Here is a 15,177-nt window from a genome sequence, read left to right as displayed (position 1 = left end):
AACTCTGGGTCAGTGTTGGCTCTATTGAAGTTTGACTCTCTATCATTCGTCTTCAATTCTAGAAGGACTTTTTTTAAATAGCATATTACTTTAAAAAGTAGCTCTCAAAGAAGCAGTAGACAGGCTTCTTTTCACGTGCATGGTAGAATCCAATCTAATTTCAAAAAATATTAAATGTAAATAGCATGGTTTATAGTATAAAAATAATGCAGTACTAATTTGTACAACACTTTTATGTAATCCTATTGTAATCTATTAAGTAAATTTCTGATTAAACTGCAACTGTTTAATTTTTTAAGCATTTTTGAAAATCAAATTTAATGATATTTCTGTCAATACATTTTTAAAATTAGTATTCTGAAAAATACTTCAAATATATTAGTTTATCAATCAACAGTTTGTATTAAACACAAAACCACATGCCTATAATGGCGTGAAGTTCTCTAGGTGATTAAAAATATAAGAAAAATCATCATTCTTAGTCCCTACTGAACAGAAGTTTGTAATCTGATCTAGATTAAGCCTTATCATTGTGTGAATAATAAAAATTCAAAAAAAACTATTTTCTCTTTCATTGATTTGTAGTATATTCACATCCACATATTTGATTTGTCATTGTCTATTGACCTAGAGCTAGTAAATGTTACCATTAGATATCATAAGCATGAGCTAATAGTTTCATAAAGTCTGCATAGAATCGCAAAGGCTGTCTTTTATGATCTGGATGTTTACTGAAACTGCTTCTATATACAAACTAAATAAGAAATGTTATTGCTAAGTTTGCTTATTAACAATGCCAGAGTAATAGTTAAGGTTATAATAGAAAACCCTGACTTTTCTTTCTTTGCTTTCTCTCTTTAGTGACTGAGATGCTGGTAAATGTCCTCAACATCTGCTCAGATGATGAACTAGGGTCAGAAGAAGATGGATTTGATGGTAAGAGGCTTGAGCCTTTGTGCTAATGCTATTTGCCAGATAATTACTTAGAGTCTCATTGCTAAATCTAAGAATAAATTTCTAAGATTTGGATTATGTTTAAAACGTAACATTATTGAGAATAAAAGATATGATTTCATTTTCTGTTTACTTTTTAAAAGTATAAGAAACAAATATGAGAATTTTCTCATTACTTTAAAAACATTGTTAAAGTAGTAAACTGTTTTAATAAGCTTTCAGTAGCTCACATTGCTAAGTGACCTTTTTTGGCTTTTTGATACAAATTTAATCCTTTATTTTCTAACAGATGTTACCATTTACTGGACAATTATTTTTTCTTTTACCAGGCAATTTAAAAATGTCCTCTGATGGGGTTGCTCACATCAATTATTCAAGTTTTGATGTTTATGATAAAAAAGGCATTTACATATTGATATATTGGTATTTATTTCAATCCCAATATTTCTTCTTTCTGTAGTAATAGGTAATGAATAAACTATGAGGAGTTTTTTATGTTTTTTAAGATATTACTTGGTGTTTAATTACCCTCAAAGGGTATGCTTTTTCTGCAAGGGGCACAGATCCATGAAGTTAAAGATGAAGGGGAAAATTACCCTGAGTCTTACAAAAGCACCTCAAAATGAATGGAAACTGACAAAAATGTACTTAGAGAAGAAAAGCATAAGAGCAAACTTTACTGCATTTAAGAAGTACAGTTGGGGCCGGGTGCAGTGGTTCCTAGCACTTTGATAGGCTGAGGCAGATCACTTGAGACCAGGATTTTGAGACCAGCCTGGGAAACATAGGGAGAATTCATCTCTACAAAATATTAGCCATGTGTGGTGGTGCATGATTGTGGTCCTAGCTACTCAGAAGGCTAAAGTGGGAGGAAATCTTGAGCCCAGGATGTTGAGACTGCAGTGAGCCATCGTCATACCACAGTACTCCAGCCTGGGTGACAGAGCAAGATCCCATCTCAAAAATAAAAGCAGTACAGTCAGCCCTCCGTATCTGAGGGTTCTGCATCCATGGATTCAAACAACCTCAGATTGAAAATAATTCAGGAAAAAGTTGCATCTATACTGAACACATACAGACTTTTTTTCCTTGTCATTTTTCCGTAAATAATACAGTTTAACAACTATCTACATAGCATTGACATTGTATTCAGTATTGTAAGTAGTCTGGAGATTACTTAATGTATACTCAGAGGTCCTAGATTCAGGACACCCAGGGCTACAAGATGCATTAAAAACCTATTCTTTGAAGAAGTTGCAAACTGGTTGGAGAGACTGATGCATAAACCAATAATATCAATAAAATGACACAAATTATAAATAAAGGGTGAAGAGGGCAAGGGAAACTAGATATTATGGTGAGTTTAAATGGATAAAATGTATACCTTTAAAAACTGCAGTTCAGTAAAATGAAAAGAGAATGTGGTCCTTTCTAAAAGTTGGTTTCCAAATGACATGATTTAATGTTTACCTGGGCTTGATACAGGTCATGGGTATAAATGCAAAATACCTAATGCTGCAGGCAAAAGTATAATAAACCTGTTCATACACTCATGTAAATAGAGTCTATACACTTAGGTAAATTTAATGTATGAGATTTATTTCTAACATCTCATAGTTTTTCTCCTCTATAACTTCTCTTGTCTTTATTACTTGTCTTCATATACTATTTTTGAGTCATATACCACATCGCAAGGAGATGTGCAACATAGGGAAGGAAAGGGGAAAATGGATATATTTAAAAAACAACTTTACTGGGCTAAAATTAAGAATATATAAGAACTTAAACATATTGGCACATTTTGAAATATGCAAGAGATCAATGGACATTTTGTGCTTTATCTAAATTCTAGATGTTTCATATGTTATAGCCACAGTTTGCTACTGTTATCTTTTAAATGATAGCACTGTTTTCAGAATGGCAGAAATTTTTCCCTAAAAGAATACTAACCAAATGGAACCTAAATCATAAACATCAACAAACGTTTTTCAGTATGTACCTTTCACTATATTCCTTTTATTCTTTAAAAGAAAGATTAACATTAATACAATAATAATCCCCTATTAATAAATGTTTGTTTTTTGCCAAGTCCACTGGCCAGTATTTATGATATAGAGAACAAAAATGTAACATACTATAGAGAATAAGAATGTGTAGACCTACATAAGTTTGTAATTTTTATGTTAATCCATTCACTCAGCAAATATATATTCAGTATCTACTAAGTACCAGGTACCATAGCCAAAATGACTGCACATTTCACTGGTACATGTTATTCCTGCACAGTTACCAACATTACCAAGACTAACCCTGTGCTTACTTCACTTCTAGTAAGTTCCCTTTACTCACCATCTCAATCACTTACATGAAAGGATTTGTTTTGTCAGTTACTTTATTTTAAAATAATTAGTTCTAATCAATGTGCTGTGCTCACCACCAATTGCTTTTTAAACTCTGTTTTAATTCCAATTGTAGGAGTGCATGTTTGTCTTAAGGTCCTTGGAAGAATTTTTTTCTTTCTAAGCAGACCCCTGAATTCCCCCTTTACCACTCTTTAAGTTTTAAGTCAGTCCTGCAGAGAAATTTTGTCCTACCAGGTGCAGGGAGGAAGATGGTCAGGAATGCCTAACCTGCTCTTACCAGCTAGAAAAGATGAGCTTTATCTCTCACTTTTGTCAACTTCCTTCAGTGGTCCATTCCTGTCAAGTTAAACATCATTAAGTTATTTATCTTTCTGAACAGTTTCTTCTGCTTTATTTCTGCTTAGCTATATTAACAATAAGATTCGTGTTTTCAAAATTTTAAGCAAAATTTACACACAGGCTAATTAAAGTATTCAATGCATATTAAAAGTCCTATGTGTCTATAACTTATCAGATTGGGAGCTAGCAGAAAGAGATAAGATTATTGCTATATAATTTTTAGGGATAGACAATTTAATTTCCTTGGTTTCCTGTCTCATGGACCTCACTTAACCAGTAGTATGTGGGTGCTTTTTCTACCTTTTTTCTCCATCTTATTTAAAATTTGTTGGTGTATTTCCCTTAGTCAAACTAAAGAGAAACAATCATCTAATGTTATGTTTTATTTCTTTTGTATATGTACATATGAGAGGAGGAGGAAGAAAGAGATGAGGAGAGGTGAAAAGAAAAGATCCTTCTGCCTGATTGGGCTTTGCCAGCATATGATAGCAGTGCAGGCCTTGGTTCCATGAGCAGCATCAGATTCAAATTTCATAGAAAAAGAGCCCAGAGGAACTGAAAAAGAGAAATTAAATTCAACAAGGAGAGGCATTGTATACATTATGCATTAACGATAGGTTATGATTGAGAAGAAGCTGGTGCTTTGGGAAAAACATATTAGGTTCTACATTTACCCTTTTTGAATAGTTTTCTCCTTTCTAAACAGGGTGATAATAGGAGAATGCTGAATGCCTCTCCATTGAATTTGGAAACTGCCGGGCCAGCATTAGTGTGATATTGTCTGCCCACACTTTTCTAGATGCAAGTTTAAGATCATGTTCAGTGTGAACATTGAGGACTTTAGAGATCTGAGTCCGAAATGTGTCAAAGTTAATGTTAATAGATGCTGTCCTCATTTTGTAACTGTGACTTCTAAATGTGACCTTTTAGTTCATATCTCATAAATTTGTCATTTAAGAAGAAATACAGAAATGAAAGTTTTAAGTTTTAATTAAAAGTATATCTTGCTGGGTGCAGTGGCTCATGCCTATAATCCCAGCACTTTGGGAGGCCAAGGCCGGCAGATCACTTGAGGTCAGGAGTTGGAGACCAGCCTGGCCAACATGGCAAAACCTTGTCTCTACTAAAGATACAAAAAAAATAGGTGGGCATGGTGGTGCACATCCGTATTCCTAGCTACTTGGAAGGCTGAGGCACAAGAATCGCTTGAACCTGGGAGACAGAGGTTGCAGTGAGCCGTGATTGCACCACTGCACTCTAACCTGGGTGACACAGTGAGACTGATTCAAAAAAAACAAAAAGTTTATTCTACTTAAGATATTATATATTTCAGTATGAGCAATCAGGAGTCCTAGCACTTAATGTAACATGACATCAAAACTGGATTTCCTCAAAGGGTTAGGGTTAGGGTGCTTAAAGATGCTCAAAGAATAATTTGTAAAGCTTCTCAGAAATCCTTGGTTTTCTTTGGGAATACTGTTTATTGACAACGTATATTGAAGTGAGGTTTTTTTTTTTTTTTTTTGGTAACATTATTTCCAACCTTAGGATAAAATTTCCAATTGCGGCACCCTGTCCTTCCTGCCTGCAGCCTGTAGCCTGTCTCCCTCATGGGGCTGGCTCTCTCCTGCTGCTTGCCAGGCTCCTTATTTGTTGCCTGAAAAGGCAAAGCAGAAATCAGAAGACATCCAAAGACTTAAATAAAACTCTTCCTTAAATTGTTGCTTATTTTAAGTGGGCTATCCCTTCATGAGTCATTTATCAAGCCCTTCTCAATATTTCATTCCATTTCCAATGTCAGTGGGAAAGTCAAAGGTAATAATAGTTCCTCTACAGTCCATGACTGTCTTTTATCTTATCAGCTTGACTTTTTAGTGTCTGTAGTGCCTATAGCAATTTAGAGATGCGCCTATAGCAATTTAGAGATGCTCCTCATTTCCTTCAGAATCTGTCAACTCCTGTTTACTATTTAATGATGATGTTAGTGACAGCAGCTAACACTTACGTGTTAGGGATCAAGCTTAGTTCTTTAATTTACTCATTTTACCTTCTGGCCAACAAAAGATTTGTTATTATTAACTGTCATTTATGTTAAGTTTACTAGGCAATTTATGTATTATCTTTCATCCTCAAAACAGCCTATTGATATAGGTACTATTATTATCCTTATTTTACATATAAAGTGATCCAGACTCAGTAAGTTGAAAACCTAAGTTCATCCAGCTAGTAAAGTGCAACAGAGCCTGGATTCAACTAATGTCTGCTTGGTTGTCAGGCTCTTAAACTTCCCACCACATGTGGTTACAATGTTTGAAATCTTGTTCATTCAGTGTGATGATTTTTTTAAAACAAACAAACAAAAAACACTAATAAGCAAATATAATATGCTTTAATTTGTTCTGTTAAATATACTGTAAAATAAAATATAAATATAACACAAATATAATATGCTTTAATTTGTTCTGTTAAATATACTGTAAAGTAAAATATAAATATAACAATATATAAGTATACTGTAAAATAAAAATATTCTATGAAATGAAGAAATATATTTTGCAGTATTATTTGGCCATGAAAGTCAATGCATATGAAACAATATCATTCTATTATTTTAACGTAGTCTAAGAAGAAATGTGTTTCATCTTGTAAAAAATTTAGGTGTATCTGAGCAGACAAAAAGTCTTCTGGCTCACACAGGCTTCTGGATAGGAAACCATGTCATGATTCTCTCTTCCTTAGCTTCTGTCTTATAAATAAAGGAATTTGATAGGCTGTCTGGAAAAAGATTGCTGTTTTAAATTGGCCTCTGGTCTTCTATGTTGAAAATAAAATTTAAAACTTCTGTTATCTTGTAAAGTTTGGAAGCAGTTTAATGCCAATGAATGTCTTTTGATGATCTAATTTATATGTAATAGGGTCTTTGTTTCCTGTTTCCACTTCTTATTTCGAATGTTAAAATGATAGTCTGGTTTCAATTTAGGGTTGTTATTCACTGGAACACTTTAGAGAAAAAAGAAATCCAAGTAAAGATATCTCATTTGGCAGATAATGCTCATTAATGAAGAAGGCTCATTTCAGACCAAGGTTTAGTAAGTGATTCCAAAGTAGAGCTAACAGAAATCAACCTTCATTACAAGAGTTTCTTTATTGTTCATTATTATAATAAGGAAGTCTGGAGAAACAGTAAGCATTAGCAACCTAGTGATAGTTTTGTAAGTTAGGAATAGTTATTTATCTGGGACTGTCTTTTAGGTCCTAAAATCATAGGCACTGAGATCACTTTTTTAAATAATACAAATTATGTTTGAGACTGTGATATGTGATAAGTCTCACTCACCAGAAAAAACTGTGGAAGTTAAACTGAAGCCCTGTAGAATGAGAAAGGAAAGAAAAAATAATAAAGTGAATACATTTCAAGCCAAATATAGTTTCAGGCTGCACTGGAAAGACTTAATATTAAATTAGAATTTATGTGTCTGCTTTTATCTAAAGAGCAAACCACATGGTAGAACTCTTATCCTTTGTCAACATTTTTGCCTTATCCTAATGTTAACCATAAGCAAGTGAATATGGAATCAGAGTAGCTTTTTGCATGCCTCTATGAAACCATCTATGTCCTATACCAGAAAATTATCTTCCATAGTCTGCCTTGAATTAGATAATTCTTCGTATCTAATACCACAGGTTCCAGAGTGTCTCCCTACCTATTTCTGTCTAGCTGTTAACAGTTGTACAGAACTTAAAGTGCAAAGTTGGGAATTAGTGTGACTAATGTTGTATCTTACTGGTCCTTGAGGAATACTTTTCTAAGGGTATGAATATATTATTTTCTACCAAAACTGTATTTATTTGCCATGATGAATGTTTGACCTAGCAAAAAGCGTTTGACACTAATAATTCCTTTGTAGAAATGCCTTGGCACCCCAAGCATAAAGGGATTACCCCCAAATCATTACTTTCAAATAGTCACAGAATCTAAATGGGTTTGGTTAATTTAAAAATCTAAATGGAATTAATAAATTAAGTTTAAAGATTTAACCTTAGAAAGTCCCATCACTTTGTGCATTTGGCAGCACATATACTAAGAGCCATTAGCTTGGAGCTTTTTTTGTGCTGTGATTTTTATTTCTGAGCAACTCATTTTAGCATCCTATATTTCAGCTTCCTCATCTAAAAAAATGATGTTATAGCCTGTACAGTTTAGGGGGAATATATTAATTTTTAATAGAAAAAATAGAAAAAAACCATTTAGACATACAAAAGAAAATATGCTCTGAGGAACACAGTGGTGATAAGATTCTTGTTCTGTCAACATTGAAGCCTAACCTAAAGTTAGTAAGTCAAGGAATAACATAATAAAAACAGTATTTGAGAAAAGGCAAAAACTTTTTCAAGCTTAGATAAATGCTTGGAAAATGAACAAAGGATGAGTAGGGGTATAATTTAGGAACTTAATAAAGTATCTTGAAGTTGCAGTGACAAGATCTGAACAAAAATATTGTTAAGAAAAACATTTAAAAGGAACTGTTCAAAAGACCTTTCCGAGGACTTATGACGTAGAATCAACAGGTCTTAGACAGAGGGGCAAAGGAAACAAAAGCTGAGTTTGACGGTTCAAACCTAGGGGCATAGGAGGGATAATAACATTTATGGAAAAAGTCACCACCTCCAGGAGAAAGATGAGTTCTGTTACAGGCAGGAGTTTGAGTAAAACTGACGTGTAATTCTAGAAATGCCCAAGCAGGATTTGGAAAAGGAGTCCTAGAAATTGAGAAAGAAATTGGGGCTAGTGACAGAGGCATAGGATTAAGTAATAACTGAATTTATTAAGAGTGAAATAGGCCTCCAAGTTGCTGATTTGGAATAAAATCTCGCAAAATTAAGGACTGATTTTTAAAATTAGCCTGCACTGTGAAAGCTGGAGATGAAAGAAGGAGAAAATAGGAGTGATGACAGAGCACAAGAACCAGGTTTGTGTAGCAGTTCAGGCAACAGCTACTTAAAAATATTTGCACCCAGTGCAGAAAAATTAATATGAGATATAAGTCTGGCCAGAATTAGGACCACAACTTTGGCTATCAGACATCAGATTGTTGAAAGAGATGAATAGCAAAATTTATTTGATTTTTACAGTGGCACGTAAAATTGAAATCATTGACAAAAGGAAAACACTAAAATAAAATTCAGTGTGCCCTATTCTAATATCACATTGTTTTTACTTTACATATTTTTATTTCTGTGTATTCATTAAAAGCAAATATTGACATAATATATTTTACCATATATTCAGTGATGAACAGAACACATATGGTCCCTGCCTTCATTGATCTTGGAGTCAAGTAGAATAAGAATTAAACCAGTTTTAAACATGCTAGTCATGCAGAGGATATAGGTGTTTAAACATGCTAGTCACAGGATATAGGTGTTTAGGGGAGGCAGCAGGAATTGGGATAAAATATTGAATAACTAAAGGAAGAACATGGGGGACATCTTTCTTTTTCTACTTCTGAAAAGCCAAAAAAAAAACTTTTATGAATTTTGATGTTTTAGAAAAATGTGGCCATGTGATAAGTCCATATTATTTTTTCAAGGAAATTATATGCAAGGGTGGACATCCATTTACCAGTTTTGACATCTCTTATATTTTTATAATAACTGAGTTTGCCTGATGTAATTAGGGTACAGGGAAAGAAAGATGTGTAAAAAGGTAGGTTATTTAATATTTTTAAAAGACTAAATTCTTCTCAGGCTTTTTTTTTATTGTTTTCCCAGTTTATTGTTGGTTTTTTTGTTTGTTTGTTTTCAGTTGCCTAATATTTTTGTGTCTAATTTAAAAGCTAAATCGTTTGTCTTTATAAGTTTATTATTTATTTCTTATACCCTTTATAAAGTACAGAATATACCCTTTATAAAATACAGAAAACTGCTTGTTTCATTATGCTTTCATCTTAAAAAGAAGACACCTTGTTATAGCTAGTATATCATTAAAACTAAAAGATGTCTGAAAAACACATGGGCATTTATTAGGTGTAGTTTGGTATGATTCTTATCGTATTTAGGGCTATTGACATTTTGAAGCCTTGACTAGCAAATAAGCTTTTACCTGGTTAGCTATCATATTTTAATTAGTTTCATCAAATCTGGCCTTTTATCTTTGGTCACAATTATTAAAATCGTTTTAATTTAGCAATTAAAATGGTGCAGTAATATAGGCATCAGAAGTACTGCCTTTTCTTCATATTGTACTACTATGACTGCACAAATGTGTTTCTTAATTATCTGGCATAATTTTCACATTGCATGGAAGCTCATAATTTGCAGAATAAACTAAATGTTAAAAAAACAGCCATATCCCTGTTGCAGCTAATTGGCTGGATAATGTCCACCATTGACCAGCATATTATACTCACAGTAAGGTAATATTACAAAAAATACTCCAGATTTTACACTGTATTTCAACATGCAGTATTATATGCATGTATAATATATATTTTATACAGCTTTTGAAAGAAATGATTTTTATAGCATTAGTTTTTATTCAACTAGTGGTGACATTAGCCAACTTATACTAAACATTAGCTATTGCATATCTAAGCATAAATGGATTTATAAAATTTATTCGAGAAAGCAAACCATGTTGCATAAGGGAAGTAAACATGTGGCCCTATAAACCTTAATGCATTCTTTATTTGAAAGGCATTGAAATAGAGAGCTCTCTCAGTGAAAGCAAAGAATCTCTGTATTTTAGAACACTTTACTTCTCGCAAACAGGGTTGAGATAATTGGCATGTGAAAGAGGCATTCTTTGTAGAAAGGCCTGTAGTAAGTAATGTTAACTAGCTGAAAACTAATACCAAAAGAAAATAAACTTTATTTTTCAAACTTTTCTGGCAGAGCTTTTCTGATTCTCTTTGTACTAAAGCATTAATGGATTCAGGTTCTTAACTTGAAGATTGTACTTTTATTAGAGTAATTGATAACTGATTGAACAACTGCAAGAGAGTTGTGAGTCCACAGTTTCTAAAACACTCTTTTTAGAGTAACTTATCTCTTATGGCAGGTGTAAAGGCTATACTTAAAAGTTCAATAAATGTCCACAAAATTTAAATTTTAAAAGTATTTCTCTCTGAGATTTTCCTATTTTCATTCTTCTAGAAATCTGTTTAATTTTTTCCTCTTTATTCTTAGCTCATGCGAAGATATAAAAGCTGTTCTCCCGTTTTGTCTCAGAACTCTGCAGAAATAGAAATGTAGATTCTATTTTATCAACCGCATCTTTTTGGAGTGGTCTATTTTGTTCTGACTGCAAAGCCAGCAGCATCCTGGCTGCTCTCATTGTCTCCAAGTGTGTTTGCCATAATCTGGGGTCCAGCCTTTAGCCTGGCTGGCACAAAACATAAATGAGGCCACATCTCAGGGCAGCTTGATATTCACCAAGATCACATAATACATCATTTAATTTACAGAGAGAAATCTAACTGTTTGAAAAACTGGAATGTTCATATCTGCACAAGGGTTTCTTCTTAATAATACCAAGCATTTTACAATACTTCCCATATACCAAAGTTCTGTTCTACGTGCATTAGCAGGTAGCACCCTGACTGGCACATTTATTTTTTGAATGTTGAGAATGAATGAGCACATTACTTATTTAACTCTGCCACCACGAGTGAAGTAGGTCAGTCAGCTGGTACTGTAATGAATCCTGGTTCTGAATCACCTCTAGCTAAAGACCTTAGGCGAATAATGTTTTGTTCCTTAGAATTATTCTCTGTCAAATAGAGACTAGCAGTACCATCTCCATGTGGTTGTTGCGAGGATTATATGGAAATAATGCATTTAGAACATTCCTCACTTCATAGATAAGGAAAGTGAGCCTTAAAGAGACTTAATACTTGCCCAAGGTAGCACAGCTGGTAAATGATAGTGCTGGGACTTAGACCAAGGTCTTTTATTCTAGGCACAAGTTCTTTACCTCTGTTCTATTCTGGCTTTCAAATGCCAATTTAGTTATATGTCTTAAGAGAAGTGGAGAAGCCAAGTATTTGTGATCTGAAGCTTTGCAGTAGGACCAGAGCACCTCACAGCCATTTGGCCCATGGACAGTACTTCCCAGAACATTTCAAATGTTTGCCTCAGCTGCTCTTCTTTACTATGCGTCTGTTGCAAACCAACACATTTTCAACTAGCACATCCGTTCTCCTGATAAGATAATAATATATTTATAATAATATATTTAAGTGATGTTAAAGTCTCATGACTTGGGGACCATCTACTTTTTGAAGTTGCCTGTGCATGGGTCACTGGCCAGAACCTAGTGCTTGTTTTCTCTACTTCTCCTTCTTGGGCAAAACTTTACTACATCTCCCACAAAGTAACAAAACACCGTGCCTGAATTGTGAATAGCAAAAGACCTTTGAATGACTTCTTTCAGATAAGCTCATTAGATGCCAGTGCTTCAGCCATTCTCCACGGTCAGATGAAGGAGTTGTATTACTTCTTTCCGTCTGCTTTTTATTATGCTGTCAAGTGGTACTCAAATTAACTTTTTATCTAGGGTAAAACATATGAGACAATCAAATGTAATATTTAATATGTTTGTTTGTTTTCTCCCTTCACTTTGTTACATGTTATCATGCAGAGATAACATGTAAATGTCATTCTAGTATTTGATAAATGTATAAATCCATATGGGCCCAGAATTAAGTTCCAGTCTGAATGCATTCTTCCAGCACTTATCACATATGCACAATTATGTCCTCAGTAAATCCTATTAAACAGTTATATCCTCATCCATATCAAGAGCAATCTTTGATTAGACATCCAGGCATTATGACTGCTTCCCTTTTAGATAATAAATTGATATTATTAAATTTAGATTTATTCCTTTTTGTTTTTATTTTCTGTTGTTACTTTATAAAATTGATGTGTTTTTGTCACGATAAAGGGGTTGAGCCAAATCAGATTTTATGGCTCTTAATTGCTTCCTTGGTAAATATTAAAAAACAAAGGGCGGGGGAGCAATATCCTCTGTAAGGCATGAGCTGAATATGTGACCGTTTCTTGAAAAATCAATGGAAAGTTCCTAATCTACTGTAAAGTCTTTCATTTTCACCCAGTTAGAATTCTGCTTATAGTCAGCTTCTGCGACTCAACCAAGGAGTCATTAAACAGACGGAACACAACATCTTAGAGAACAAAAGTGCATGGAATCCAATTAGAGTTTGGAAGTGAAAGTGACTTATAATTAAACAGAAAATAACCAAATAATGACAGTAATTGGGCATTTGAGTGTAGTCTGTCCATTTTTAAGACTTCCTATCCAAAGAATTTGGTTATGTTTTATGACGAGAGGCGGAGAAAAGTTTAGGCTCTTCTGGCCTTCCTTAAAATCCATTGAACACTTAAAATCCGTTACACCCTTAAAATCCATTACACAGGAGAAACTTTTTTTTAAAAAATTATATTTTAAAGGCTCTTCTGTTGCTTTCAAAGTGGGTTGTAAGACAGAATAGCCTTATGCCAAATATCACACCATTCATTGCAGGCTCTTAATATATACTGAGATTGTAGTCAAGTTAAAAAAACATATGGAAGAAATTCAGAATGTTTGCTTTAGAGTGATTTGGAGTGAGTGGCTATTATGTCCCAATTTTATCACCTATGGGAAGTATAGGTAATAGAGTTAGGATCCATATTAGAAAGATATTCTAAATATTTTAGTTTGTAATCTTCAAAAAGATGAATTTTTACCAGGATTTTTTTCACTTGTTGTCTTGAATGTGTTTCTCTTTTGCCCAAAATAGTAACTTATATAGGCATACATATGGCTTTTTTTTTTTTTTTTTTTTTGGTGAGAGAAAGCAAACAATCTCTGGATTCACATTGACTGCACTGACCCTAAGTAGATGAACAGTGCAGGATTCCCAGGTTTATGGCTAGTTAAGGAGTTCTTCCAATAGCTGTCAACTCTAGAAATAGAGTAATCTAATTCTTGATAGAACAGCAGTCTTCAGGCTGGAATATTTGTACTGTCGCGATTACCATAAGACATTTCAAGAGGAGTTAAAAGGAATCCATTTTCACACCCTCAGCCACCATAAGTCTTATTTTCTTAAAAGTGATCAGCCTGAGAAGGCACCTTGGCTGGAGGCCTTATTGCAGCTTCTCCTTTCCCTCCTCCTCTTTCTCAAATGCCCTTTTTCCATTTTAACAGAAAGGCACAGGTCTCCCTAGACATAGTCACTATGAACATTTCCTTGAGCTATAAAAACCTCTGGGGCACACACAAAAAGAGACATTGGAAAGCTTAGTGTCTAGGAAGTCTCCTTAATCAAGGGAGCAATGTAATTTCCCTCCCCTCTTTATCATTAAAGAGATGCATTCCAATAAAATTTTATTTCTGTGCATTTTAATATTTATGAATAATTATCATATGTTAGTGCTCTCTATCTCAATTAGGAACTAAAGAGTTGATAATTGTGAACTATCTATAATAATAATTATATTATTTATTCCAAAGGAATTTTTGAACACTTAGGACCCATCACTTCAGGAAATTTCTAAAATTTAGTTAAATTTCTAAATATAACATATAATGTAGTGACAAAAATATTTTAAAGTTTAGCATACCTGTAACCTCACTTGGGAGACTTGAGGCGGTAGGATCACTTGAGCCCAGGAGTCCTAGTCCAGCCTGGGCCACATGGGGAGATCCTGTCTAATTTAAAACATGTATATATTTTAAAGTTTATAATGCACTGGAGTAAAATTGGGGAAATTTAAAGTGGAACTCAATTTCAAAGAAAAAAAGAATAATATAAGATTTCTAAATATCAATGAGGATTTTATTCATGGACTTTTCTCTAAATGAATGATAGTGGGACTCAAATTGCTGTGATATTTATATGCCATTGGTAACAGAGTAATATAGCCATTTCATTTTAATCTCATAATGTTTACAACATTATTTACAACTATTTAAACATGGAATGGGAATAGTATTCTTTGGGGATATTATTTTGTAGCTACATGAGTAAAAATTATAAAGGCTACAATTTTGAAGCCATTCCATCAGAGTAAACAGTTATCCATTGCTTATGGTGCTTTTTTTAAATCTAGGACTCAAGTGCCTGGTGGTGTAGGAAAATGTACTGAAGCACTTGTCACAATTCATAGCCAACAGCAAAACTGGGTGGATATCTAAAGTAACTTCTGCATAACATCCCTTTGCTGGGATATAAGAGCTCAAGGTTTGTTATTGTTAAGTTAGGTCAGGAAAGAAAAAGACAAGATAAGGTTTAGGGATTACTTCAACTGTTGGACATGTATTTTCCCAAAGAAGACAGTCTTTATATTCATAATTTTCATCATCTGTAAAAAGCTATAAAGACCAATTACACAAGTTTCTTAGAGGTATCTGAAGTCTGTTCTGTCTTATGCATTATATCTTCTATTTCAAAGGTGCTGATTTTGGATGGACACAAAACCCATTTTTATCTTTAATATAGCACAACAAAAG

At 33.6% G+C, this 15,177-nt stretch overlaps 1 protein-coding gene across 2 annotated transcripts in view; it reads left to right on the top strand.

Annotated features, from left to right (window-relative positions):
• The window catches only part of PPP3CA (protein phosphatase 3 catalytic subunit alpha), a 323,280-nt gene that overhangs the window by 284,785 nt on the left and 23,318 nt on the right, over nt 1-15,177 (top strand). For both annotated transcript variants that reach the window (XM_003829946.6, XM_003829947.6), the window contains exon 10: nt 862-936. In XM_003829946.6, the coding sequence (XP_003829994.1) occupies nt 862-936 (75 nt within the window). The remainder of the gene's footprint in view (nt 1-861; nt 937-15,177) is intronic.

Source organism: Pan paniscus, chromosome 3 (assembly GCF_029289425.2).
Source record: "Pan paniscus chromosome 3, NHGRI_mPanPan1-v2.0_pri, whole genome shotgun sequence".
NCBI classification, from domain to species: Eukaryota; Metazoa; Chordata; class Mammalia; order Primates; family Hominidae; genus Pan; species Pan paniscus.
Note: the sequence above shows the minus strand (reverse complement) of the source record. Positions and strands in the feature narration are given on the sequence as shown.